Source organism: Dromaius novaehollandiae, chromosome 6, assembly GCF_036370855.1.
Source record: "Dromaius novaehollandiae isolate bDroNov1 chromosome 6, bDroNov1.hap1, whole genome shotgun sequence".
Classification (NCBI taxonomy): domain Eukaryota; kingdom Metazoa; phylum Chordata; class Aves; order Casuariiformes; family Dromaiidae; genus Dromaius; species Dromaius novaehollandiae.
The window spans coordinates 10,968,804-10,996,551 of NC_088103.1; the positions used below are offsets into that span (position 1 = coordinate 10,968,804).

At 36.2% G+C, this 27,748-nt stretch overlaps 1 protein-coding gene across 5 annotated transcripts in view; it reads left to right on the top strand.

Annotated features, from left to right (window-relative positions):
* HERC4 (HECT and RLD domain containing E3 ubiquitin protein ligase 4) overlaps positions 1–27,748 on the top strand; it is a 46,491-nt gene that overhangs the window by 15,021 nt on the left and 3,722 nt on the right. For 4 of the 5 annotated variants that reach the window (XM_026106427.2, XM_064513664.1, XM_064513663.1 and 1 more), the window contains exons 5-23: positions 1,249–1,325; positions 3,501–3,722; positions 5,224–5,315; positions 7,759–7,889; positions 8,875–9,035; positions 9,437–9,513; positions 11,665–11,789; positions 12,327–12,386; positions 12,901–13,012; positions 13,486–13,675; positions 15,210–15,382; positions 17,575–17,691; positions 20,655–20,678; positions 21,166–21,264; positions 23,117–23,284; positions 23,411–23,554; positions 24,491–24,657; positions 25,476–25,542; positions 25,772–25,854. In XM_026106427.2, the coding sequence (XP_025962212.1) occupies positions 1,249–1,325; positions 3,501–3,722; positions 5,224–5,315; positions 7,759–7,889; positions 8,875–9,035; positions 9,437–9,513; positions 11,665–11,789; positions 12,327–12,386; positions 12,901–13,012; positions 13,486–13,675; positions 15,210–15,382; positions 17,575–17,691; positions 20,655–20,678; positions 21,166–21,264; positions 23,117–23,284; positions 23,411–23,554; positions 24,491–24,657; positions 25,476–25,542; positions 25,772–25,854 (2,289 nt within the window). The remainder of the gene's footprint in view (positions 1–1,248; positions 1,326–3,500; positions 3,723–5,223; positions 5,316–7,758; positions 7,890–8,874; positions 9,036–9,436; positions 9,514–11,664; positions 11,790–12,326; positions 12,387–12,900; positions 13,013–13,485; positions 13,676–15,209; positions 15,383–17,574; positions 17,692–20,654; positions 20,679–21,165; positions 21,265–23,116; positions 23,285–23,410; positions 23,555–24,490; positions 24,658–25,475; positions 25,543–25,771; positions 25,855–27,748) is intronic. The other variant, XM_064513665.1, reaches the window with a different exon arrangement.

Sequence of the window (27,748 nt, forward strand, 5' to 3'; positions counted from 1 at the left end):
TTGTGGGTTTGGTTGTTTTGTTTTTTTAAAAGTAGCCTCCTAAGGGTGGAAGTTACGTGGGAGAAGTAGTATGAGTAGTTTAAGAATATAAATGGGGATCAATAACTGCCATTTGGGAGTTAGAGAAGCGGAGTGTTAAACTTCTATAACCAGTTATGGGGTTACATTTGAAGAAGGCCATTTGCTATCTGATCTTCATACCGTAGTTTTCACCCTGAGGTGTTTTAGCTGCGATCGAATAATGCATCTCCCAGTTCTGAAAATGAATGATGAATAAATTTTACAGCGCCAAAGAATTTTATCTGGTGTAGTATTTGCGTTATGCTGTAAGTATTCCAGCAAACTGAAGTCCGGCAAGCATACATTTTTGCTGTGATGAATGGGTTCACTGAAATCAGTAGAACTGTCCGTACCAGTAAATTTCTATCTTTGCAGGCTGGAGGCTTTCTTTTCCAATTTTCTTATTATTTTTACATAGAAAACGAAAGTAATAGTTCCTCAGAAGAGTAGTCATTTGAAATTTGACCAAGGCTGTATGTGACATATGTATAAATGTGAATAATGTATAACTAAAGTAGAGCTCTTTTTTGTATATCAAATTTAAAAGCCTTTTTAAAGGCTTTTACAGACTCCTGTTTTTCTCATCAAAAGCTGAAAGTATGCTATCATATTTTTATACTGGTTTCATGCACCTTTGCAAATATTTTCAACTTCCTGATGAAACTGTGAGCTTGAACAATGCTTGCTACTAGCTCTGAAAGCTGAAGTTTTGGTTCCATTGAGGTTAATGTTGGTGAAAGGAAAGAGAATACATTTTGATTGTTCAAATTGAACAGAATGTAATTCAGTCCTTAATATTAATGTGAAAAAGAGTAATACACTAGAAAGCCCTTTTTTCCTGAAGACTAGTAAATGTCTTCTGACTCTTGCTTTCCGTATTCATTCTCTCCATTCAGCTGTGTGACATCTCCTTCCTAGTGTCTCCAAAGCAGTTCTGCCTAATTTCTCATAATGGTTTCTTACTAACCTCATTAATATAAAAATAAGACTGTTCTTTACAGGAGCTAGCAAAGAAGCTTTGACTTAAGACTTGTAACTTTACTAAATAGCTTTTTATTTAAATTAGAATATTTAAATTTCATACATACCACAGTGAAAAGGCTTCCTTTTTTGTTTTCCTCTTATGTGACTGTATTTCCTACCATGACCTAGTAGCTTAATTCTTTCTCTGTTTTCTTACCCCAATAGAAATATTAAAAGCTTATCAGAGATCCAAATTGTACAAGTTGCTTGTGGTTATTATCACTCACTTGCGCTCTCAAAAGGTAAGCCAGATTGTTCTGAACTGTTGTGTAATCTCTTGCTCAGTAGTTTTAAAGGTTTCAGTGTTTATTTATTTATTTTTAAAGGAAATGTCTTTTAAAACATGCTACCACTTACCACAGATGGGATTTCACATTGGCAGTGGAAGTGTGATTTAATGGTGAATACTTCAATTGAAAAAATAAATATATGAACTCCGTTTTTCTACGAGAAAAATGGAGTGTGTTAATGTTAATTGTTCTGCTTTTTTGACTTTCACGCTGTTATGTAATTTCCTTTTAAATTCATTGTTGCTTCTCATTTTTTCTCATCCTACCTCTTTTTCAACCTGCTAGCCTGCTGCTTTGTCACTAGTCTTCTAGTTCTCCCTGTAACTGAAGTTACTGAGGCTTGCAGACAGTGACTTTGTCTACTTTTCTATTGCAAAGCCTCTTTTTTGTTGGGGCTTCTATAGTAAAAATGCAGTATTCTGTTATAACTCGCATTTTGAAAGGCTTTGATTTCAGTCTTTAAAGCTTTTCTGGGGCTTCGAGAACATACTTAATTAGCTTCATTCATGTCAAAGTTTTGCATGTCTAATTAATATAGCTATCCAGAAGCGAAGATGAACATAAATTTAAATTTGCTTCTTGTTTGTTTCATCATGACAAAATAAATTGAGCTGTGGCCTAAATTTCCATTTGGAAGAAATGGCTGCAGAACTGCTACCATTTTTATTTCTTTTCAGTAGTTTATACTGACCACATGTGCCTTGATTCTGTACTTAACTTTTCAGAGGCATGTAATGAGTGTTTTCTGTGGTATTCTGTATTCACAGGTGTCCTTGCCCACTATAACCAATTGGAATTCCTTTGTTTACATGATATGTAGACTGAGATTTAAAAGTAACCCTTTGTCTGGATTAAGATCACAAATGCAATGTGGGGAGTAACAAAATAGTGCTGTATTACTGTTCGACTGGTCAAAGGTGCAAGAATTTAGTAGTAGCTTATCATTTAGAATTCACTTAGCATTTTAAATAGTCACAAGCTTCAAGTACAGCATTGCTTAAAAGTGTTTCTGTTCTTCAGATGCCTTGTGCTTTTTTTTATGGCTTTAAGAGAACCTGTCCAGAACCTAGTACTTGAAATGTGACAAGGTCAGCCACAGTCATGGCTCTGAAAAAAGTCATGGCCCTGCAGAGGAAGGAAAATGGTCTGGCCTTATTTGAATTGGGCAGTTTCAGAGGAAACTTCATAGTATTTTGGATCTGCATATGGAGTATTGATCAGACAGATTAGTTCATGTGATTATAAGTATGACTGGCATAAAATCTTTGCTGTTAAGATTTTTTTTTTTTTTTAATTTTAACTTTCTGTGCAAAAGAATCTAGGTAGCCTGTGCTCCAGGGGATGAGCTACATTGTTTTCCCTCTTGATAAAACTTTTATTAGAAAAATAGAGGTAGAAGAGACATAGATAAAGTTATTGTCTGAAACTCATCACATCAGCAACAATAAAAGCAAAATATCTTTGTGATTAGGTATTCATTTTTAGGATAGTAAATACCTTGGCAAAACATTAGTTGTTCTGTAGAGCTTTTACTTCTGAATGTCTTCTTAATATAAATAGCTTTTTGATTTGTGATTCTTCAATATATATTTTTCTTTATAATCCATTAAATGTCTTTATAAATGTTGAGCTTCATTGATCGTATCTTTAATGCAATACTTGAAACATGCTGCACGTAATGTATATGAAACTTAAACATGTGAATGTATAAACACTTCAGTGCTTGGAAATCGGAAACTTTTGCATGTCTAATGTGCAGCTTCAGCACGTTTTTGGCAGAACAGTACGTGCACTAGTAGAACTCCCAGTGGATCAGAGTCTTGCTTCATAATAACCAAATGCCACTTAGCTGGCACTGTTGATACAGGAATGTTAAGAATACTCTTGAAGGTTTTGAGCTTCTTTTAAATACTTTCAGTCTGTTTAAACTTTTTGGTTGAATGTCTGCAAATTACAGTAGAAGTTTTAGCTTTGACAATGAATTAATCTGTTCAGTATGCTTTTTCAAACTCAAAAATATTTAAAGAGGCGTATGTAGCTGTCTAACTTTTTGCCTTTAGTTTTTCTTAAAGCAAGTAAATTTTGTATGATTAAATTATATTGACTATATTTCTTTTCTTTAAACAGGAAGTGAAGTGTTTTCCTGGGGACAAAATAAATATGGCCAGCTGGGTTTAGGTTACGAATATAAAAAGCAAACATCGCCACATGTAATTAAGTCTCTGCTGGGAATCCCTTTTGCACAGATTGCAGCAGGAGGAGCTCATAGTTTTGTACTAACTCTTTCTGGAGCCATTTTTGGATGGGGACGCAACAAATTTGGGCAGCTGGGTCTTAATGATGATAGTGGTAAGTAATAATTACTTCAGTAAAATAATTCATGCTGAAGGTCTCTGTTTGTGAATCTGAAGATAGCAATATTCCTAGAAAAGGAGCAGACGAAACAAACCTTTGTTGAATATGGTTTGAGTGTGTTAATGTCATGTGATTCTCGTACAAGAAAGTTGCAATTCCCCCCCCCCCCCCCAACTATTTTGTAATGAAAATTCTGACCGCATTATGTTGGAACTCTAGCCTGCATGATTTGTTTTCGTTTCCTGTCCTAGATTTTTCTGAAACTTCGACTTCCTGAGCTGGATCAAATTAAGATGCTGTGCAATAGTTACAAGTCGAACTAAATTTCAGTAGATTAAGTTGCATGACAAAGACAGTAATTACCAAAGCTATTGGTTGTTCAGTAGACACGTTTAAGGGAACCTCATTGTTTATTACTGCCTTTATTTTTGTTCCTCAGATGACTTTTGATAACCTTTTATGAATTTCAGCTAACCATTTCCAAAATTTCCTCTCTTAGGGTACTGGTAACTCATTAACAATTTCAAAACAAGTAGTTAGGCTCGATAAAACTTTTATTCTTTATTAGTTGGATTTCCCAGTTATATGCACACTATCAGGGCAGAGCTCTGAGGTGGGAGTATATGCTGTCATATTCTTGCGATACACAATTTAGTATGGAATAATCTATAGCTAGTTTTATGGATTAAAGTTTTCTCATTGGTTCTCTGTTCTCAATGCCCTCTATAAAAAGGACAATGCAGTGCAGTTAAAATTTGTATCTGAATAAATGCTTTAAATCTGGTCACACAGATTCTTTCGTAATAGGAAAATCATATGTACTTCTCAAAAGCAAGTTTTCATGGGAACTTCAGTTACTTCTCTTTGGGATATGTATGATCCCAATTTTTATACAGCATCGCTTCTCAATAAAATTCCTTTTTTGTGTCTGGATAGCTTCTCTTCCAAGTGTCTCTGCAGGTCCTGACAAATTTAGAGACGTTAACATTAACAGTTATAAAATTTCTGTTGTGTAACTGGATCACAAAGTTGATTTGTTGTGGCAGCTGAAGGGAAATTGTGTGCCTCTTAATTAGTCAGTATGTTCCCTTCTATTACAGGTTTAGTAATATTGAGTTATGACCAGCTAATATCAACCCCTGAGCAACTGAAAAACATGAAGCATGTCACTCAAAAGATCTGTCACTTGTTTCCTTTTCTCATGGCCAGTGGCAGTTCTAAATGTTCTGTTCTATGTTTCATGGTTTACACACTGACATGTGAACCTATGCTAGTGAAAACGAAGTCTGCTTGCTAGATAATATTTCAGTATAGTAGTATCTTTGCTTTTCTGTAATAACTTGCATCCCAAAGATAGTCACTGTGTTTGCATTATTTTAACAAATTTAAAATTTTTGTTTAATTGGAATCAGATTAGAATAGTGAGCATAAAATTACTTGCCTTCTGATTTTTATTTTCAAAATAAGCAATTTATTCCTATATTAAACCTTTCAGACAGATCTGTTCCTACCCTGCTGAAGTCATTGAGAACTCAGAAAGTTGTTCATATATGTTGTGGAGAAGATCATACTGCTGCTCTTACAAAGGTATAATATTTAAAGATATGTTTATGCCTTGATTTCATTTATTATTTACTATTCAGGTAGCATTTTCTCCTGAAAACATTCTAAATTTCATGTCTAACTTCTTCAGAGTGTAGTGGATGAAGTTATGGCAGTGCTGGAAGAATGGTTAAATATTTGAAAAACTTAATAAATACAAGGAATCTCATTGTAGTTCTAGATTTTTTCAGATTTGGTAAAGTTGAGTATACCAGATCTAGCATTCCTTATATGACAGTGCATGTCGCATTATTAAGATTGTGCAGGTATTTAAAGTTGTATTGGTGCCTATTAAAGATATTAGCTGTATTCTCAATGTAATGCCTCTATTGTTGTTTTTGTTATTGACCAGACCAAGTTAATTTTGAGTCTAGGTTACGTGCTGCTATGTGCAGGTGGTGGTGGGGATGCTGTGTAGGGTTTTCTTATTGAACTGCAATTTCTACTTATGTACTATTGGCAAGCCAATAGAAGGAATTGAAGATTTACATTATCCACTGGTGAGTATTATGAAGTACTTACAGTATGGGGTTCCATCAAAGGTTGGTGGTTATTTCAAGGCTGATTTGGAGAAAAAGCATGTATTCTGTGTCAGTGTGGCATGTTCTTACAGCATCACAGGAATCGATCAAAATAGCTGGAGAGCTGAAATGTGTAAAGTTGCCCTATATGTAACTGTTGGCTAAGTGTATCATTTGCAGACTTGTTTAAGGTTTGGAAAATTTTAGAAGCAACATAGAATGTGTAATAGAACGTGCATAGAATGGCTCTTTTTTACTCTATTCATCACTAAGATTGTGCATGTCAAGCTTCTAGTAATCAAAAATACCTTTGTTATTTTGTGGTGGGTAATACAATACATGTATGACTTTCAGTGATTTGATTCCTGTACCTTCCTTCCAGTGTTTTGATACTTGGATTAGACTTCAGCACTTAGGTATAAATCAGTATGTATTAATACTTTGATGTTTCCTTTTGTACAGCACTCTTAAATGCATCAATTAAAAATACTTAATAGCAGTACAAAACAATTCTGATCAACATTCAGAAAGGTGACTAAATATGTTTCATTTCTGAATTTAAAAAAATCTGTATTTCTGGAAAATGTACAAAATGTACAGTTCTTTTAAGTATGTTAGTTTGGATTATTACTCTCCAACAAATGAAAAGTTAGTTTAAAGAATATGGTCTGCCTCAATGTGGCCATTCATTTGTTGCTTAGATAAGTTTAAGTTTCTACACTTAAAAGGAAAAGACCATTCAAAACCAGTTGCTTTTTTGTCATAAAATAGTCGCTTTGCCTGAAAAGGGCATGTTGCAATTTTGCAATCCTGAAATTGATATTGATGTATTGTATAAGGTTAGGGAAATACAGAATGTAAAGAGAATGCAGCAGTTGGTAACTTGCATTCTAAATGTTTGCCCCTTTTTAGTGTGTAGAAGTTAGCTTCAAACTTGCTTTAAAGCTGATGGAATGGATTAAGATTTTGAATTTACTGTAGATTATATGAATTATCTGTATTACCCATTTGTGTGGGTTCATTCTCCCTTTCATGACAGAGGGGTCTTGATTTATGTCTCTTATGGACAATACTGTGTATTTTTTCAAGTCCTACTGAAATTCAGAAATACCTGTCACTGTTTGTTATCCTGATTCAGTGAATGAGACTATTGGTTTTTCTCAGCGGACGCTGCCATTTTAATGATGATTTCCAGCAGAGGTCCAATCTGATGCAGAGTAGGACTGAAAGAAACAGCTTTACAATTGCAAAGCATTTGAAAATGGAAAGTTTCAAAGTTGTTGTAAGGTAAGTTGTACAACTTTTAAAAATGTTTCTGGTTTAACATTCTTCCATTAGAGTTTTTGGTTAATTTTTTGATAAATTAATCAAAAACACTTTTTAAAAATGACTTGCCTTACAACAGTGTTGAATTTTTCTGGTTTCTTATGCTTGCAAATAATGAAGCTGACTATTTCAGTCATACTCTGCATCATCTGTCTGAGAAGGGCTACCTCTTACTTGGTAATTATTTAAAAATTTATATTCAGATTTTAAAAGCCAAAGCACGTTTTAATAGTCCGGGTTTGTATACCATTATAGTTCATCAAGAAAAATGGAAAAGAGGAAGGATGAGGATTAGTATCTATTAATTACACAAGTTAATGGCAGGACTATTGTAAAATAATGTGGAATTTGCAAGAACATGATTTACAAATAAGGTAATACCTGAAAACTGTGCCACATTTTCGTAACTGCAATTAACTTGTGACCCTTACGTATGTCAGGGTCCCCTCGTGTGTTTTTTTTCTTCCTTCCCCACAACTCAAAAACTATCAGGCAAGAAGATTTGTTAAATCCCCTAGTTCTGATAAGTTTTTTGTTCTGAGATGTGCTCTCCTTTTAATGCAAATAATTTATTTGTTTAGGAAGGTGGGGTTTTTACATTTGGAGCTGGAGGCTATGGTCAGTTGGGTCATAACTCTACCAGCCATGAGATAAACCCAAGGAAAGTTTTTGAACTTATGGGAAGTGTTGTCACACAGATCACTTGCGGAAGGTAAGTATTCTGTTCTAGCACTATGAATCTTATAAATAACTTGTTTTGTATAAAACATTAGATACGTTATAATAGGAAGTGCCTTTATTCTGACTGCAATGGGTAAGGGAAGATAGGATAGTCTCTAACAAAAAATATTTAGAGACTTCACTGGTATTTTTAAAGCATTAGGTAGAAGAATTAAAGGAAGCTATACCATTTGAGATCTTTGATTCTCTAAACTGAAAATGTGAATAATTAGGTACTGGTTATTTCTGTCACGTACTCATCTCCTATTGAACAATGAGTGCATTTGGGAAGGTATGTGTGCTTCACTGAGGATAAGTGTAAAATTACATACCTTATTTTGTGAAAGTACTTGTAATACTGTACTTCACTTTGGTTCCTAATGATTTTTTTATTGTACTTATTATAATAGCACCCAAGAAATATGGAAAAAATTTCCAACACAGATGCAAATGCCCTTCTCCAAAGAATTGTATTCTAAGAAGACAAAATGGGGGAGGAAGATAAACACAGGGCAACATAATTTTTGAGGAGATGGGCACACTTTATTTGGATAAAAAAATATATGTGTATGCAAAGCTGTCTCTCTAGTTGTTTGGTTGACAGTGGTTGAATCCATTCCCTTTTGGTAATCTGCACTAATTCGATGCTGCTTCTTCCCAAGTAGGGGAGAGGGCATCTAGAGTTGAAAAAAGAGAGGCAACCCGTTTGGTAGAAACTTCAAAGTTCTGAATGTCCAGAGATGTCCTAGACGTCAGGTTGTGGCTAGGCGGGGGTCTGAGGCAACACGTGGCATCTTTGCTCCCTGAACTTTTCCATGAAAATGAAGTTTTGCCTATTGGCAGCATTGCTAGTGGCAGCGCATTGCCTATGGAGGCATGGCGTGTTTGACACTACAGGATCTTTAACCAAATTCTTAGTTTGGCCTGCGCAAAGCATGATGCTTAGATTTTTGTTACTGAATTTTTTTTTGCCCTAGGCAGCACACTACTGCATTTGTTCCTTCATCTGGAAGAATATATTCTTTTGGACTTGGAGGTAATGGGCAATTAGGTACAGGAACAACAAGTAATAGGAAAAGTCCCTTCACAGTAAAAGGAAACTGGCTTCCTTACAGTAATCAGTGCCTGCTAACCACAGGTAAGAACACCTGGCATAATTACTTTCTGGATTTGTGTTCCTCTAGAAGTGTGTTGCAAGTTTTGAGATATAAATTAAATCTGTGCTATAGTAACTTTCTTTTGGACAGTTTGTTTTCACTGTGTTCTACTTCCTAAATTCCATTTCTGCTGTGGGAAATGCTCACTAAAATTGCTTGCTTGTGCTGTTGGGTTAGGTGCTTTGTTAGCACCACTAGACCTAACGCTAGAGCTATTAGTGTTTACCTCGGTTAAAGATAGTTTTAACTACTGCAGAGATCTGCTTTCAGCCAAATTATGTAACAAAGGAACCATTTCCTAATTGAATGTATTTATTGCAGTGTCTCAAATGTTTCTCAAACTTAAGATTTCACAGTTGCCTGTGTTTTATTCTTATTACAGACAGTGAGGAATATTACTGTGTAAAGAGAATTTTCTCTGGTGGGGACCAAAGTTTTGCACACTACTTTAATCCTCAGGTAATACATTAAAATAGTCTGTCGAAGCTGAATTTCATATTTTAGTGCATTTTAAAAGATCTTGATTTTGAAGATATGTAACTACATTGTAAAGGGGTCAGAAGAGTGTGGAAGCAGAAGACACTGGGGTTAGTCAATTTGGCAATCGGAGGACTGAGATCCAGTTATTGTGTATTAATGGTCAGTAAGCCCTTGCGGCTTTCTGGCACAAGCTTTTTTCCTGAGTGGTGAATGCATGTCCTTGTTTTCTTTTCCTTTCATAAAGGAAAAGGTGATTGTATGTCAGAACTCTTCTCCTCCTGCCCAGTCCTCTTCAGGAACTCCTCGCTGTGACTGTGGTGTTTTCTGCTCTGTAGCCAATACAGCATTTCATAGTGATAAGGAAATAAATGGAACTCACTTTCTGCTAAAAATTGAATGGTGACATAGTTTGTTGTGATAGCGGTTAATGCTAGTCTTAAGAAAATAACTTTCTTTAAAAGGATAAGAATTGATTTGTTTGAATTCTGGTATGAAAAAAGGTCTAGAAGGAAAACTTGTTAGTAAAAGTGGCAAGGTGGGAGGAGGATGGAAAGGAAATGCAATTACAGGATGGTTTGGGAGAAGGAACAAAATGAAGATAGTTGGCTGGGTTGTATAGGGGCTTTTTCTAATATAGGTTAGCGGTTTTGAGACCCTGCTGATGAATGAAGCAACAAGAGTTGAAGATGCAGTGTGAAAACAATAATTTGGATGTGAAAGGAAATAGTGAGATTTCAGAGAAACCTAGTAACTTTTTTGTTATCAAGAAAAACTGAGTACAAGTCGGGCTTGTAGCAAGTCTTTGCTCCCACAGCCTCTTCTGGTTGTACAGCACTAATAATTTGCTTGCCTTTTTTTTATTAATTCTCGTTGGGTTTTGGTAAACTATTTCTGTACTTGAGAGAAGCTGGTTGACAGGATGGAGATGGGAAAAATGACTGACAGTAATATTGGCTCAAAACCTGTATTAAAACTTTTTTCAATGTGACTTTCACGCAAGTTCTGTAATCACTTAAGTATATTCTGACTGACTCCGTGAAGTGGAGGCTGTGTGAATGCAATTGCTGTGTTTTGTTCTGTACAAAACTATTAGCCATAGACGAACTTCGATGCTGCAGAAGTGTCCCCTTTAGTACTCCTTTGTTCAGAAATTTGTATCGAATTCTTTCAAAAAGTTATTTGAGTACCGTACCCTTGGGACTCGTGTGTCTTTGCCAGATCGGGGGTCTCAGCCAAAATCCATTTGTGTTTTCTCAAGTTCGGTTTTGGGGCACTTCAGCTCCGTGAATCACCCTGAGCTTAAATGACACTTTTGCTGGCACAAGGGAGACAGTAAGAGGTTTTCTCATTTTGACCCTGGAGAATGGGATCAGAATTATGGATTTTTGGGAACAGCTAGTCATTAGGCTGTCAGCTGTGTTGTCAGACTGCACTCTCAGCGGAAATATGGCACCCATTAGTAGTTCAACTGTATTTTTGGTGCTGCTTTTCACCTCTCTGTGAACCAACACTCCTACTCAAAAGGAACTTCTTGCTTCCAGTCTGTTCTTCTCTATTGGAGACCTTGCTGGCACTCATTCAGTATGAGCGGTGCATCAAAATGTAATAGCAGCTCCTCAGATGATGCAGTAAATGTTCAGAGAAGCATGATACAGGGTTTTTTTTTGTTTTTGTTTTTTGTTTTCCCCCTGAGAGGACTCTGCAGGGAGTGGGGTGGGAGAGCAGCTGTCCAAGAAATTGAATGGCTCCTTTTTGGCATACTTGCAGCCTGAACTAAATGACTGATAGTGATGAGGGAGAAGAGAAGGAGACATTCTGTGCTCATGTCTGATGCACGTTCAGTGTTCGCATTCTAAAAAAAGTACTTGTCTACTTAGGAAGTTTATCATGAAGTAAGTTGTGGCGCGAATTGACACACTAATTTGGGTGTTTTTAGTGTGTGATAGCTCTCTCTGCTCTCATGGTGAATGCAGAACTGCTAATTAAATTAAATTTATCCCTGAGTTTATTTCACGGTAATTATCTGGGTAGGCAGATTGTTAAAGAAGAGAACAAGAGCTTAAACACAGGATTGCTTTTCTGGAAATAAAATTTATGTACCTTATGCCTTACGCTTTCTTTAAAATTTAGAACATGGTGCCACCAGACGATTTCAGGTACCCTGACTTTTTGAAGCAGATTTGGACTGTAAATGAAACATTTATTCAGCGATTGTTGACTTTCCCATCTGGAAGACTTCCTGCAGAGATAGCTAAGTAAGTGCTGTTGAGGAAAGAAGTCTTGCATAATTGCACGTATGATTTATGATTTGTGCATTAGTGTGAGTTTGAACATACATAGCAAAGCTCTCCTTAATTACTGATTTTATTATATGCAGAGCTTTTGCTATGCTTTCCTTGTCGGGCTTGTAAAGCAGTCTAGATCCTTTACTTCTGTCATCTCTGTCGCATTTTAGGTCACCATTCTATACGGGATTAAGATATGTTTGTGGTTGCACATCAGAAAATAACAGTAGATGTTAAGGAAAATCAACAACTCAAACCTTATTGCTTCTATTTCATTAAGGAAAGGATCACAGAAGGGGAAAAAAGAAAACTAATACTTGTGTTTTGAACAGTTGTAAGTGTTGAGTCTTGAGTGGAGGTTTTATCTGTTGTTTAATCATAGTAAAATCAGAGTTACGTTCTATGTGTAATGTAGTTCATTAGGGATTAAATTCAGTTCTTTATAAGAAATGCTAATTTGTAGAAAGAAAACAAAAGACGTAACTTATTTCATATGAACAATTTCAGTGAAATCGATGGAACGTTTTCTTCAGCTGGGTGCCTGAATGGGAGCTTTTTGGCTTTGAGGTAAGTGATCAGGCTTCTAAACAAGCATTCCTGTGAGCTGAAGAATGAATGATAGCTACCTTCCTAGTGTCTTGTTTCAGCTAGAACACCTTCCCCCTAGTTCTGTACCTTACTGTTGCTCTGATACCCTCAGCTTGCACGCAAAGCTTTTCTCTACTGCTGTGTGGTTTGTCACTTGACCCAAACGCAGCATGTCTCATGTTAGTCTTTGGAAGTGTGTGTTGTCTGACTGCTGTTGCATGAGCCAGCAGAACTTCTCAGGTACAGATCATGTGTAATCCAGGAGGAATATATCGCATAGGTTATTGTAAATAAAAGCTATTGCCTTGCAGTCGACTTTGGAGGAGATTCTTCAGTGGCTTCAGAGGTCATCTGAGAGATGGCAGTCTGATACTGTGATCTGTCATATTTCAGTTCCTTAGTAAATAGGGCTAAATATTAAAGGTGAAAAAGTTGGAGAGGGATGATGAACACGGGATTCAATCTTTTTCCCCATATTTTTTTCTTGCTGCAGCAACGATGATCATTACAAAACCAGTGCTAGATTCTCAGGGGTTGATATGAATGCTGCTAGACTGCTATTTCACAAACTTATACAGCCTGACCATGCTCATATATCACAACAGGTTTGTCCTGCATGTTTTCCTTACGTTTGGGATTATCTTTCTTCATTATACTTACCCAGATATGCGGTGGTTTTGCTTGGTCTGACCTTTTTCTTTTGATAACTTTCTTTACGCATTCACATACCAACTACAAATAGGTAAAACTATGATGTTGTAGCAGTTAGGTAACACCATTAGTGTATTGTGAGTGTTTGTATTTTAATATTTAATGTACTGTCTTGTTTTCTAAATTTACTGTATTTAAACTTTTTTGTAGTTTTTTTTAATCTAGGGGGGAAAGGTACTAAATAGCTTTGGTTTTGTCTTCGCAGATATGAACAATAACATTACTAAATCAATCCTTTGTAACGTGTACCTACTAGTTTCAAATAGCTGCTGATCTTTTTTTTCCCTGAAAGGTTTTTTTATAGTTGTTTTTTTCCCCCAAGTGTGCAATTACATTAAAATAAACTGAATTTTATTCTGTGCTGTAGGTTGCAGCTAGTTTGGAAAAGAACCTTATTCCCAAATTGACGAGCTCCTTACCAGATGTTGAAGCCTTGAGGCTATATCTCACTCTGCCAGAGTGCCCACTGATGAGTGATGCAAACAATTTTACAACGTTAGCTATTCCTTTTGGAACAGCTATTCTGAACCTAGAAAAAGCTCCCCTGAAAGTTCTTGGTAAGATATTTAATTCTTCGCTGTTAAAACTAAGGATCTTCAGATGAAAATATAGAGATTCCACCAGTGAAGACATGGTCTCAGCAGCGCCTGCTCTGTATTCACAGTTCTGTAGAATTCCCCGATGAGAAAGTTAAGAGCTAATGTTGCTCCACATGCAAGAAAGCATCATTCTCTTGTTTCCGGATGAGCTAACCGGCAGTCCATATAAACTCATCTGGTATTGTAATCTTTGGACTAACTCCTTTTGGAAAGAAGGAAACTACATAATTCAGTGGTTTGATGCACATCTTTACTCTCTAAAGTGAAGAATGTGGTCATACAGCTAATGAGCTCTAAGCAATTTACAGAAGTGTTAAAAGAGCAGACGTGAGATTGTGTCTTTGTTTTGATGATAGTACCTGCTTATTTTTCTGTGAAGTCCCTGTTTTCTCCCTGATCTAAGCTGTGGCCTTCAAAGGACCTTAGAGTAACTCCTAGCTTTTTTGCTTTACTTCCTTGCACCTTTTTATTATGTCTCTTATCCTCTGAATTTTGAAACCTGAGGTTTCAAAATTCTTCCTTTTCAAATAATAACTTTCTCTGAAGGCAACTTCTCCCTCATTTAATTTCTCCCTTTATTTATAATTCATTTTTTACCTTTTTTTTTTTTTGAGAGTTAAGTGTGCAGTCACTAGAAGGTTTGTCTGCTATGATGAAAATGTGACTAGTCATTTCTTTGGATTGTAGATCTTTCTTTGTGTTACTTCACTATGACAAGTGTTTCCATTGTTCTCAGTAAGACTGTTTGCTTGAGTAGAGGTTTCAGGATATGGGCCATTTGTTTTATGTCAGAAGTTACTTCATGATACTCTAGCGTACCATGGTGGATTAACAGACTTAATTTAAAAAGTTGGTCTATAACAATAGAGCATTCAAAGGAGGATTCATCATTTGTGCAAGGAATAGTTTTGTGCTTAAAATTTTGCAGCACTCTTGCTGTGTTAAATGCTCTTTATTAAAAGAGGAAGCGGTTTCTTTGAAAGCAGTGGCCTATTCTTCTACCTTGCTTTTCCCTTCCTGTCTCTGTCTCCAGTTACTTGTTTACAGATAGGCAGTTCTCACACTTGCCTTCTGCTCTCTTAACTTAGTTGCTTCTTTACATGTTTTCCTCTCCAAAGCTGCCCCGATTCAGTAATGCTCACACTTAGATGGCTGGTAATGTCAGTTTTGTGTTTTAATTTCCAGAAATGAGGAAGGGGAGGGTGTGACCCTGTAGGATAATATGCCGTGTGTGTGTGTATATATATATATATTTTTAAATTTTATATTTAGTTGAATGTCTGTTGCTTCCCAACCTTATTGCTATGTAGAGAACTGAATTTGTGTTGGAAGTGTCAATCCTTAGTTGTTCTTTCTTTGCCCACCTATTTTGGTGTTTTTTCTTGGTAACTGACAAGTGTGCTTTTTAGTAATACTTTTTTGTAAGAAGGATAGCGTAACATAATGTTGTGCTGGCAAGTAGAACATTTATGCGTTCACCATTTGTTGACAGAAAATTGGTGGTCTGTGCTTGAACCTCCATTATTCCTCAAGATAGTGGAACTCTACAAAGATGTTGTAGTCCACCTCTTGAAGTTGTACAAGATTGGCATTCCTGCTTCTGAAAGAAGAATATTTACCAACTTTCTACACACCGCTTTCAGAGTTCTGAAAATTTTGCATAAGGTATGTTTGCATCAATTTTAACCAATTACTTTACCTGTTCTTGTCAGCATCTGTGTGCCGTTTAGTCCTTAAGAGAAATTAACTAAAGAGTTGTAAATACTTAGGCTTGGCTTAACATCTACAAAAACACCTGTAGTTGTTCTGTCTGGACCTATGAACAGTTGGAATTCTGGATTCCAATTTGATATAGTGACAGAATTACCTGTTGGGAACAGAGACGAACTCCGTCGATTGTATCTATGAGGGTATGTTGGAAGTGTCTAAGCTTGAAATAATAGCAAATAAGATCACAAATGGAAGATGAAAGCAAACTCTTGTTTTAAACAAGAAAAATCTGAACAACTGTAGAAAGACACATTTCTTCTGATTTGTTTGTTCAGTGTGTTAGTATTGCAACTTCATGAAAAATAATGAGTTTATAAGCCTTGAACAAAAATAGCCCAAATTATTTGGAGTAACCAAATTGGCTATGTCACAAACCTGTGAAACTGCATTATCTAATTGTTGCTGAGGTTTCTGTTCTTTTTTGCCTCCCACCAGTTTATTCTGGTCATACTGCATTTTGTGCTTATATGCTTAAAGAGGGTTTAAGACACGCTCATTAAGGTGCTCATCCAGTTACTGTGTTTGTACAATCCAGCAAAATGGAACAGGCATCTAAATTGGACCCATGTGTGCTACCTATGTAAAATAACTTAAAAAACCCCTCCAAATCTGCCAAAAACTTTGATGATCTACTTTGAAGCTTAATCTGTGTATCCATTTGAATCCAATTTGGAAGAGAATGTGCTCGTTTCCCATTGGCCAGGATCACATTAGCTTTTCCTGTAAATAAAAATGTCAGTTATTATTTGTAAAGATGCCCACTTATGAGATATTCCTAAGTACTGCATGAAATCCCTGAAACTGGTGGAAAATGTTGATCATTATTACAACACAGACTTGTAGTGTTTATGTGAAGGCAAATTTCTTCTATGCTGTTCTTGTCCGGCTGCCAAAACAGTGTGTTTAGGTGCTTCAGTTTTCCTTGTTTTACGTTTGTTTCGTTTTAACAATTAAAACACTGACCGCTAGCAGCCAAAGTCAGGGGAGTTCTTCTGTTTTATGATTTGTTTAGTTTTTTTGCTTGTTTTTGTTTTTTCCTCAGGAATAATGAAAAGGGTTTCTGCTTTGAAAGTGGGATTCTTTGCTTTGCTTTCATTTAGTCTTTATAGTGACCAACACACTAAGGCTGGGAATAAGACTGTTTAGTAACCATCTTCTCTATAAGTACAAGGTGTTGATTACAGATTCCTGTTTGGAAAGCTGTAGGTGTCTAACGAATGATTATTTTAGTCCCTTGAGAGTTTCTGTCTCTGCTCAGGCTTGCAAGAGCTGTGAATCTTAATAGCTTAATTTGATTTTAAAGTCTTGAGGCCTCCAGGCTGACTCTCCTCTTCTAAATTCCCTTTTTTTGGGAAACCTATCTATAATGAACAGGTGGTTACACAGTAGAAATAGTTATATTTGTACCTGCCTTGCTGTCCAGCTGTTTATATTGGTGTTTTTTAAATAATCACCTCCTATGGAGTAACATAGGAGGAACTAATGGGAAAACATTGTGGGAATATTTGACTGTTCCAGTATCTGGTTCTTTTAGGGTGGCGGGGAGTTGCTTAAGAAAAGCAGACTTAGTTTATCTGATTATACAGTCAGTAGATCTCGCATTTTTGGCGGTTAACAGTGCTTATCTGTCTTCGGGGGAAAAAAGTGTGTATTACGACTCAGTAAATTTGCATTCCTGTAGGAAGCTCCTGGATTAAAGGTGTTCTGTAGAGAAAGGCCTTTATATAAAGTTTCTGTTGTACTATGACTATCTTCCTCATAGTACAAATGACTCATACGTACACAAATATGGTTTCTGTGAGATCATATGATGTTTTAAAATGGCTGTAGTGCAACATTATACGCTCAGTTAATCTTATTTTCCCCTGCAGTTTAGATGGAATTGTTGAATAATCCATGTTTCCATGTTTTAAATGTTGTTTTTGTATTCTTGTAGGTACTTGTTTTTCTTTGATTTTTTTTTTTTAATTATTTTTAGAAGGTGGGTATCTGTGACTGAAATCTCAAATGTTTGAAAAATATGGAAAAAATGCTTTTAAAAACTCTTATACCAAGTGATAATGAAAAAATAAATTGCACTTCTTTAGGTAAATGAACGAGGACAAGTTATACAGTATGACAGATTTTATATTCATGAGATACCAGATTTGATAGATATCAGAAATGACTATTTCCACTGGGTCCAGCAGCAGGTATTTGGAATGGTAAGTTTGGTTTGTCTTGACTTGTTTCTGTTCCTTTATAGAAGTCAGTAGACTCTCTAAATCCAGGTACTTTGTGAGGCACAACTTACGTCAGGCACTGGCTAAGGAGGAATTATTAAATAGGTGTGCTTCATCTAGGGTGCCGTTCTTAGGACTAGCACTGTTCAGCATTTTAATCTATGAATTAAAAAGCGATTTAGAATGATGTCAAATCAAGATTTGCCATGTCGAAAAAGTTAGGAAAGTAATTTATGATAGGAAAATACCCAGAATAACTCAAATTGCTGTGTAAGCTAGGTCAATGGTAAGTCTTGATATCAGAAAAAATATAGATGTGCAGAAAGCAGAAACTATCCTGGAAAACAAAATCTAGAAGTGTACTTAGGGAGCTATAGTGGATAGATAACTAACATTATTTCTTACTGTGAGTGTAGCAACAAGAACTGAGTTAATTAATTCTTGGATCTATAAACAGAAGAGTGGTAAGTGGGAGAAAATGAGTGACTATGCAGAGAATTAGTGAGGTGGAGAGGAGGATTTTGCCACACAGTTCTTTGACTTACGCTTTGGAAGAATACCAAGTAAGCTAGTATGTTTACTCTAGCCATCTAAGTTTAATTCTTCAGCAGCAATGTCTGGAAGGTCCTGAACATGGGTTAGAACCTACCTGTGTTCTGTGAATACAAAGCCAGTGATAATCTGTCTCCCAAAGAGTCTAAAATTGCAATATAAAATAACAACAGCAGGGAGATTGAGGAGCGTGAAGAAATAATGAGTCAGTATTGACAGTCATGACAGACAGTTGCTTCAGCCAAGCAGCATACTGAGCTTTCTGCAGTAAAACAGTGTTTTGAGAAATATTTTGAAAGAGAACTCACTGATGTTGGAGATGTTCCCAGAAAGCATCCCCCAAGTATGAATAATCGTAGAGTGGGGAAAAAAATCAGAAGTGTGCTTGTCTGAAAAAGTAACCGGGATATGGTGAGGCTGGTACTGGTAGCTGAGAGGTGCAATATGCTAAATGGTTACGTACAAGGTGGGGATGAGTATTGCAGGGCCTTGAAAGGGGCGGCTGTGTTTGGAACAGAGGAGGGTGTGCCTGTGAGGGATACACAAAGTGAAATGGTGGAATTAAAAAGATGATGCTGGCAACTATGTTTAAATGCATATAAACAAACCAAAATTGCATATGTCATGACCAGAGAAGAAAATACTAAAGCATTGTGAAATGAGGGCTGGAAAACTGAATTGTAATGAAACAGTTTGTTTATCAAATTGGAAAACAGAGCAGTAGCTTCACATTACAGAGAAAATCCTAGATACTAACTTTCCCTTTAATCATTATTTTGTCATGCATTTGTCCAGCTTTAAGTCAAACAGAAAAAAGTTGCTGGATTTATTATAGGACTGAAAGAAATTCCACGTTTTCAGTCTGTCCTCCTGCCTAAATGTATGGCTTTTCCTTGCCTTTGTATATGTTAGTTTCCTGTGTTCTTGCTTTTAAAACGATCAGAAAACCTACTTGTCTATTGAACCAATAATAATGAATCAGGAATATTTTTTTACTTGTGTCATTTTTATTGTCGTAACTTGGGGCATAACTGTTTGCTCAATTCCTTAATTAAATTAATTAAAGTGTGTAAGGGGAAAAGATAAAAGAAATGAGATGTGTGCTGTGGTACCTCTGCTTGAGATGAAGGGCATACTTTCTGTGAAAGCAGATTTTGTTCTTGCTCCACGCTTTAAGTCGTGAAGAAAGAAGCCCCTTTCTCCTCCACCCCCTGTAAGTTAAGTGTTCAGTCTGAATACAGAGGGGAGATTTAAGCAGTTCTTAGCACTGAACTTTACATCAAAACTTGTAACTTATCAATTTTTAGAATTACTATCAGCACTTCTAATGTGTCACTTAATTTTTTCAACCTATGTCATATTGTTTTCCTGGGTTCTAATGTAAATTACTGGAAAAACTCTTCCATTCTGCTTTCAACAATAAAGAAATGAGTGGGGAAAGACTGAAGCTACTAAGTAATGAACTACTGATTTGAGGAGATATTTCTAAAATAATTGAGATGCGGCTTAAAGGAATTGAAAAGACCATTTTAATTAGGAATAAATAATGGTAGATACAGAACTACATTAATCTCCTTGTGACGTACGGAGTACTAAAATCTGGTGTTTCCTATGAAGAGTTAGGGATATGGGCAGGAGGCAAACTCTGTAGATGATGGCGTTTTGACCATCATTTGCTTTAAGTCATAGATGTCTACATACTAGCCTCCTGAGTCTTAAAATTTAATAGTCTGTTATTAGCTCCCCCTGCCCCCTTTTCTGTCTGCTTAGCTTTCAACAGAGGGTAAAAGGGGTAACGTAGCACCAGCTGGATAACTAAGTTTCTCAGCAAAGTTTATCTAGCTTGTTGTGAAATTCTCCACACAATCCCAGCAATTCGATTTGGTCTGTCTTGAAGTTTCCTGCACAGTTTTTCATATGCAACATCATAGAGCCAAATGCTTCCTGGGATTTTATGCTTGACTGGGTTTTTTGTATCTTCTAATCTTTACTCATTAGGAATGTCTTGCATTTAATATGACATGCTACAATCATTGGAGAAGAAAAATGCATAAGTAAAAGCAGATTTCATTTATCATACATTAGCATGGGAATAAACATTTAAAATGTTTAATTTTTTGCATCCAAGAAAACTTGATACTATATGCTCCCTTTTTAAAGACTGATAGATACTTTTTAAAGACTGATATATAGGGTGTTGAAGGGCATGTTGTATCTGGTGGACTAATTAAAATGTTTATGGCGGTTATTTATTTTTCAGTAAACATTCTTTTTGGGGGAAAAAGCTGTAGCTCTGTATTTTTAACTCAACATCAGAGATGAATAATTAATGCAGACACTAATGCTGCTTTTTCATCTTAATTATTGCTACCTTTGTGCAAATGCTGTCATAGGATGTCAACCATGGATTAACTGAGGTAAGATTGGTTGCAATCTGATTGCTGTTGCAGAATGTAAGGAAATCAGAAATATGGTTGTCAAGGATTGTTTGATGAGTTCTACTGGGAATAAAGCTTTAAGTTAGTATGGCTGTAGTCAGAAAAGAGTTTCCAAAACTGTCTTGCTGGATAAAACAGATTGGATTGTTCATGGGGCAGAAATGTTTAATTTTCTGTGTTGCAAACTTAGAGTTTGAAAATAAGAACTTCTTTGACTATGTCTACTAGTCATAATAAAAGTTCTGAAATTAAAATATACTAGTGGGGTTTTTTTTGCTGAAATACTAAATGATTGAAAATATACTTACCTGCAAAACTTTTTGGTCCTGCATTGACAGTGAGCAAGCATTCCTTTCTCTTTTCAGTAAAATTGATGTATTTTATGAATAGCATTTTTGCAATAGCTTTTTTAACCATTATTGAGTTCTTAATAAACAGAGTTATGACGTGGTTCTTTTCCTTCCAGCTAACAGATATTCCTGTTACAATTTGCACATACCCATTTGTATTTGATGCCCAGGCAAAGACAACTCTCTTGCAGACAGACGCAGTCATACAGATGCAGGTAAGAGTTTCACTTCTTGATGCTTTGATTTTTTTTGTTTGTTTGTGTTATTTCTTTCTAACGCGGTGTAATTTCCTCTTTGTAAGAATGAGGGATCTAGTTTTTTTTTTTCTCTGGGTACGTACGTGGTAGAAGCTGGTAGTTTTGTGGGTTTGGCATCTGAAATTAGATCGTTTAATAATTATATAAATTTCTGAGGAACTTATTTTCCTTTCATTAACTACATGTCTTCTTCCAGGTATTCACAAACCATGGTACAGGTGTTTAAAACAAAACAAACAAAAATGATGTATGTGTACATGTGTGTATATATATGTGTGCAGGTATATATATTTTTTTTTAAAAAACAGATTTTAAATGACGTGCCGCACGGCCAGTGTAGAGGCAGGAGCTGGAAGTCAAAGTATCTTGTTAGAGGGAGCAGCCAGTTTCTGTTACTTTTCATTTCTCATGAAATATTAGCCTGGGCGCTAATGCTCTTCTCAAGATTGGTTGTATTTTACCTCTGAGAGGCATGTTGGCTGCACTTGAATATCTACTGCACTCCTAATCTCCGATTTCATCTGTGCTGCCACCTTCAAAATGCTGCTAAACTCCGAAGTCTGTTCACTGTCTTCAGGGCAGTAGAAAAGAGGCTTATCTTGAAAAAAAAGATTTAAATGCATCTTCTTGGGATAGCAGGAGTAGATTCTCTGTGCTTGATAAGTCTTGTAGTTGGCAGTAGTTTCGGGCTCTTTCCCTATTAAATGCAATTATGTATTACTCTTAATTTGTTCAGTTCCATTTTAATTTCAGACTTTCCTAGGAATAAGGTACTTAATACAAACCAGTGTATCGTAAGGCATACCTCTTCTCATTGGCCTTAAGGTCAGCCTTAGGGTCACAGAGTCTCTTACATGTTTTCATGGTTCTCTATGTAGTACTGAGAACACGTGATGTGGTGGGCTATTTTTTTGTTCAGTGTTTAGTGTTTTCTATAATCCATGTCTCTTCAGTTACTGTGAGGGAATAATAAAGCACATTCTTATAAAAGGAAAGGAAGAATGAAGGGAGGCTGCTGTAAAAGTAATAGCTGTAAGTTTTCCAGCTCTACTGCAAACACTTCCCCTTCCCCGTTTGTAATATTTAAAGTAATAAAAGTCAATGTTCTGAGTCTGAAGTTAGACAGAATAATGCTCAAATAATGGGCTGATGTAGAAAAAATACTTGCTTGCTTTTGTAATTCATAGTTTCTTTTGCCTTTTTGAAATATATATTTAGAGTTAATACCAACATTTGATGAATTGTAAAGGGAAGTGTTCTCATTGGAAGTTTCTATTAACAAGTGATATTAAATAGTATTAAACTTTTAAGAGTCATATGCTTTATTCAGAATACTTGCAACGCAACTTTGTTTTTGAACAATAATAAAGAATTAGAACTTAAAAAAAAAAAAAAGCTGATAGATGAAAAATCATTTTCCATTCCACTTTTTAATGGCTGCTTTCATTCCAGATTTGTATTAAACACATTACCCTTCATTTGTTTGTTATACAACATGTAGGGTGGTTTTTTTTTTTGCTTTCTCTTGTTCCAAGTATTTTGATTTTGTTTGGAGTATTTTGATTGGAGTGTCAAAAGCTGCATTCTAAGACCTGCCTGAATGTTAGTATTGATGAGGCTAATGGAAAAAGGAAATAAATTCCCTGGGATTAAAGAAATATGAAGAAAACTTAGGCAAGTTCTTTAGCTCCCATAATGGATATCCTCAGTCCCATCTCCTCTCCTTTCTAAGGCAAGACTGATGGACTCACCTGAATGTTGACAGGCATCTAGTATTACCTGCTAACGCTTTGACTTTGTTTTTTCCCAGATGGCTGTCGATCAGGCTCACAGGCAGAATTTATCCTCTCTCTTTCTGCCAGTATTTGAATCTGTCAACCCTTGCCTGATCTTAATGGTGCGGAGAGACAATATTGTAGGAGATGCTGTGGAAGTCCTAAGGAAAACAAAGAACATAGACTACAAGAAACCACTCAAGGTATTATCGGTGTATATTGCTCCAAGTCTCTTTCACTGATACGTGCAAGTAATTAAGAACATTTTTCAGATAAATTTGTCTCATGTTCCATTTTTAAGATTTTGTGCTAACTGAAGTGTGTTTCAGGTTATTTTTGTAGGGGAAGAAGCTGTTGATGCTGGAGGTGTTCGCAAAGAATTTTTTTTGCTTATCATGAGGGAGCTGCTAGATCCCAAATATGGCATGTTCAGGTATTATGAAGAGTCCAGGCTGATTTGGTTCTCTGATAAGGTAGGGTCTGGTGTGCAGTGATGAATTTTCTTTTTAACTTAAAGTATTTATATTAACCAAGTATATATTTGGTAGTTTGTGGTACATTTTTTTTGGAGGAGGAGAAGCTGAAACAACTAGTCTGAAAAGGTGTTTATTTTTGTTATTGTTGGATCAAAATTTTCCCCGTTCTGTTTTTTCCGGCTCCCAAGTAGTCCTTACCAGTTGTCCCTGGCTTAGACAAGTTTAGTTGGAAGAAATGCCAGCCAAGGTATGCTGATTCTAAGAGCAGAAACAGTAAATCAGAGCAGCAGATAAAAATACTGGAAGTGACACGTTGAACAGCTCTTTCTGTATTCAGTCACATTTACGGATCCTTTTTGTAGGCAGTGATCTGGTCATACCTGTGTGAAGGTTTTGATCATTGGCTTTTCAGTTCCTTCTCGGAGGCTAACACTGACTGGGGTGGCTACGTCACTGGTACCTGAATGGTAAAATTTCCACATTTGTGTTTTGTGCCTTAGCTACTAAGTCCAAGGGAATCAATGATGAGCTCATAATCATCTTCATTTAAAAAAAAAAAAATCCTAAATATTTAATGACTGACTAGTGTAATGATAAATCACTGACAAAAACAACCTTGCTGCAGTACTTTCAGCAACATGCAGTACTTAAAACACGTTTTGTGCTGCTAGTATCTCAGTGCATTTTTTTGTTTTGGGGTGGTTTTGGTTTTATTTATTGGTTTAGGAGTAGGAAGAATCCTGTTTCTCTCTATTTCAGTCTCTCACTCAGCTGGTTAAAACTTTGTCTTGTTTTTTTCAGTACTAATGGTTATGTATCTATTTATAAATGAAGCATACTTAGATTATACTTCACTGTACTTTTTTATTCCTGAACTCTATAAAGTAACTTCTTTGTTTCAAATTATTCGAATTGTCTCTTTTCTGTTCTTAGACCTTTGAAGACAGTGACTTGTTTCATTTGATTGGTGTTGTCTGTGGGCTAGCAATATATAATTTTACTATCATAGACCTTCATTTCCCTTTGGCTTTGTACAAAAAGCTGTTGAATAAAAAACCATCCCTGGATGACTTAAAAGAGTTGATGCCAGATGTTGGCAGGTAAGCAGGAAGGAAGAATGAGTAATTCTAGGAATTTTAATTCAACACTCTTCTAAAGATTAAAGAAAATGTTTTAAGTTTAGTATTTGCGTTAACAGGATAAACAGCTCTAAGTAACTTGCAGCCATCATGCTATTTGAGATAGGATTCATGCTGTTGTTAAACACCTGCTTCTAAATGCTTGGTTTTCGATCTTTGTATCTTCTGTTTATTATCCTACAAGAATTTTTGGGGAAAAAAATTTTGAAAACCAAAACAGAAAAAATTTCAACCATTAATTTTGTAAACATAAGTATGAACAAAGACAGTTCTGAGCAACTTATTTAGTCTAATTAGGCAACATTTTTGCTTATTTTGTGAATAAATGCATGCTTAAATATCTGTCCTCAAGTAGAGATTTGATTAGAGCTGATAGGAGGTTCAAATGGAGGAGCTGGGGAGGAAGTGGAGGTTTGATTGCCTAGGTGTTGTGCATGCTGAGTGTTCATAGGCTCAAGGAGAAACTGAACGGGTTAATGGAAAAGTCCATCAGTGGTTATTAAGCACTTACTGCCTCTGACTTGGGAATCCAATAGCTGGAAGCTAGAATATGAATCTTCTCTTTTTGTACCTGGAGAATCAACTCAAAAGGAATTAACTCCGCAAATAACAGTGAAACAGTTGTTTGTCTTTAAAGCATCTGTTTACTGTAGTTTAAAAGCAGCATGAGTTGCTTGAAATTCCCCCCCCCCGGAATTATCAAAACATAAAGAAAACTTCAGCAACATAAGTTAATCTTTCTTCTCACTAGTACAAATACTTTGTAATTTATTTTGCAGGGGTATGCAACAGTTACTGGACTATCCGGAGGATGACATAGAGGAAGCGTTTTGTCTTAATTTTACTGTAAGTTTTAAAAATTGCTGTTTGAAGTATTTGTCAGCAGGTTTTACAGTCTATTACAACTGCCTCTGATCGAGTTTGTGAGCAAAAGCATCAGCTAGTGATCCCCATGAATTTTAGCTTTTTCTACTTATGTTAAGATCAGTGTGTGCCCTTCATGTTGCTCTTAGCTATGTAGGGGAAGAAGTCCTCTAACAGTAAATAAAGTCTATATTACTTTTGTTTTAAATAGATCACTGTGGAAAATTTTGGTACAACAGAAACTGAAGAGCTTGTTCCTAATGGTGCTGACATTCCTGTAGTCAAACAAAATAGGTGAGTTTTATGGGACACGGGGTAGGTCAGTGTTTACTCTCTGCTTTGGGAATGTAACTGGGCTGTTAGCGTAACAACTTGGCTAAGTATGTTTATAATGTCGGAGGGAAAACTGCTTTGGCTGTTTTTCCCGAGCTATTCTCATGTGTATTGTTAAAACAGCTTTTGTATTTATGGATTTGCCAGCTGTTGAGAGACCATGTAATTCTTCTCAAAATGCTTAATATTTCTTTTTTGCCTTGACCTCTGTAGGGCCCATTTTGACTATGTTTTAAAAGATGAAAATGGTTGTGGTTTTGCAGGAAGTTATATTATAATATAAATTTGCTGAGTAAAAGTGAAAACTTCATCCCGATGCCTTTGTGTAGCAACTTTACGTATTTGAAATACTATTTCAGGAAGGCTTCCCATTTTAGAGCAAGTAACTTAGTCTGATGTTAGCTAGTGTCATTGTCAAATGAGTATGTGAGGGGTTTCCCCCACACACCATGGATTCTGTTACTTCTGTTTATAAAGTAGCCTCCCCCACGCTTTGTTTCCTTTCTGCTTTTGGAGGATGGGCAGTGTGTGCCTAGTGGCACACTTGTCCCATTTTGCAGAGTACTTACCAATTTCCTCTGTCCGTTCCTCTCTCATTTCTGTCTGTTCTTTAATTTTCATGTCTTCTCTGTGGTTTTGATTCTCTCTTCGTTCAGGGAGAAGTGAACAGAGAGGGCATACTCTTCGAGAACAGATTGCATGGCTGTGTGTTGTAGGAACAAGAGAGAAAATGTATCTCTGGGCATGTTTCTGCCTATCTTTGTTTGTGTGTTTTGGGCAACTTTTTCTGTAACTAGGTCTGCCGTAGAGGAAAGAGGGATGAGAGAAGACTGAGTGTCTCAGAAACACGAGCATAGCCATATGCAGAGGCAGTGCCTCACACAATGGAGTGATTTTATCCTCCTGACTTTTCATTACTGGCAGATACAGACATGGGGTCGCAGCTGCAAGTGTAAGGGCAAGACTGAGTATACTTCAAGGAAAGAAAATGCCCAGTAAGCTACTTTTCCAGTGATGCCGGTTCCATGTCACGACTACAGTCATCACCATACGTGTCAGTTGCTTTTATCTTTGGCTGATAGCTGAGGATCTGTGGTGCTTTATCTGAGAAACTGGTTGTTTTTTTGTTTTTTTTTGTTTTTGGTTTTATTTTGAGTTCTTTGGTGGTGGTTTGGTGTTCCGTTGGAGTTGAAATATGAAAAAGCTTTAGTGTGCCCTTGGAATGTATGCCACAGTGATGTCACTAGCTGTCTTGCAACATTGAAGTGTTCCTGTTTCTCAAGATTCAAATAATCCGTGATGCTTTAATTCAGTCTTGATAATGTTAGTGCAGAGTACAATAATGCTAAGTAGGTTATGAATTATGAATTTATCTCGGGAGAACCCTTTACCTTCACTGTGAGTATACCCAAGTTACCTGTTTTTCCCCTAATTATACAGCATGCCTAATACAGGTATCTCATTGGGTGCTGAAAAATAGTGTGATTCAACATTCTTTGCTGATCATCTCCAATATTTGCGGTTCAGCCATTTTATTAAATACATCATCAAAACATGTTCAGATGAGTCTTTAAATTATTTGTGATGCTATTCAAATGCTGTGAATTTCCATGGAGAAAGTCACTCTGAAGCCATATAGCTGAAGTCACTCTGATGCCAACTGTTAACTAAACTTTTTTTTTTGCTAATCATAATCATAGCTATTGTAGCACATCAATGAATTTTAGTGATCCCCTTAGCTACTATGGAAGAAGATGAGTGTTTCCAAAAAGATATGAGAATTCTTTGTGCTGAAGTACAAATAAGTCTCTTTTTCAGTAGCTTAGCTCCTTTGCCCTGATCTTTTTGCTGTGTA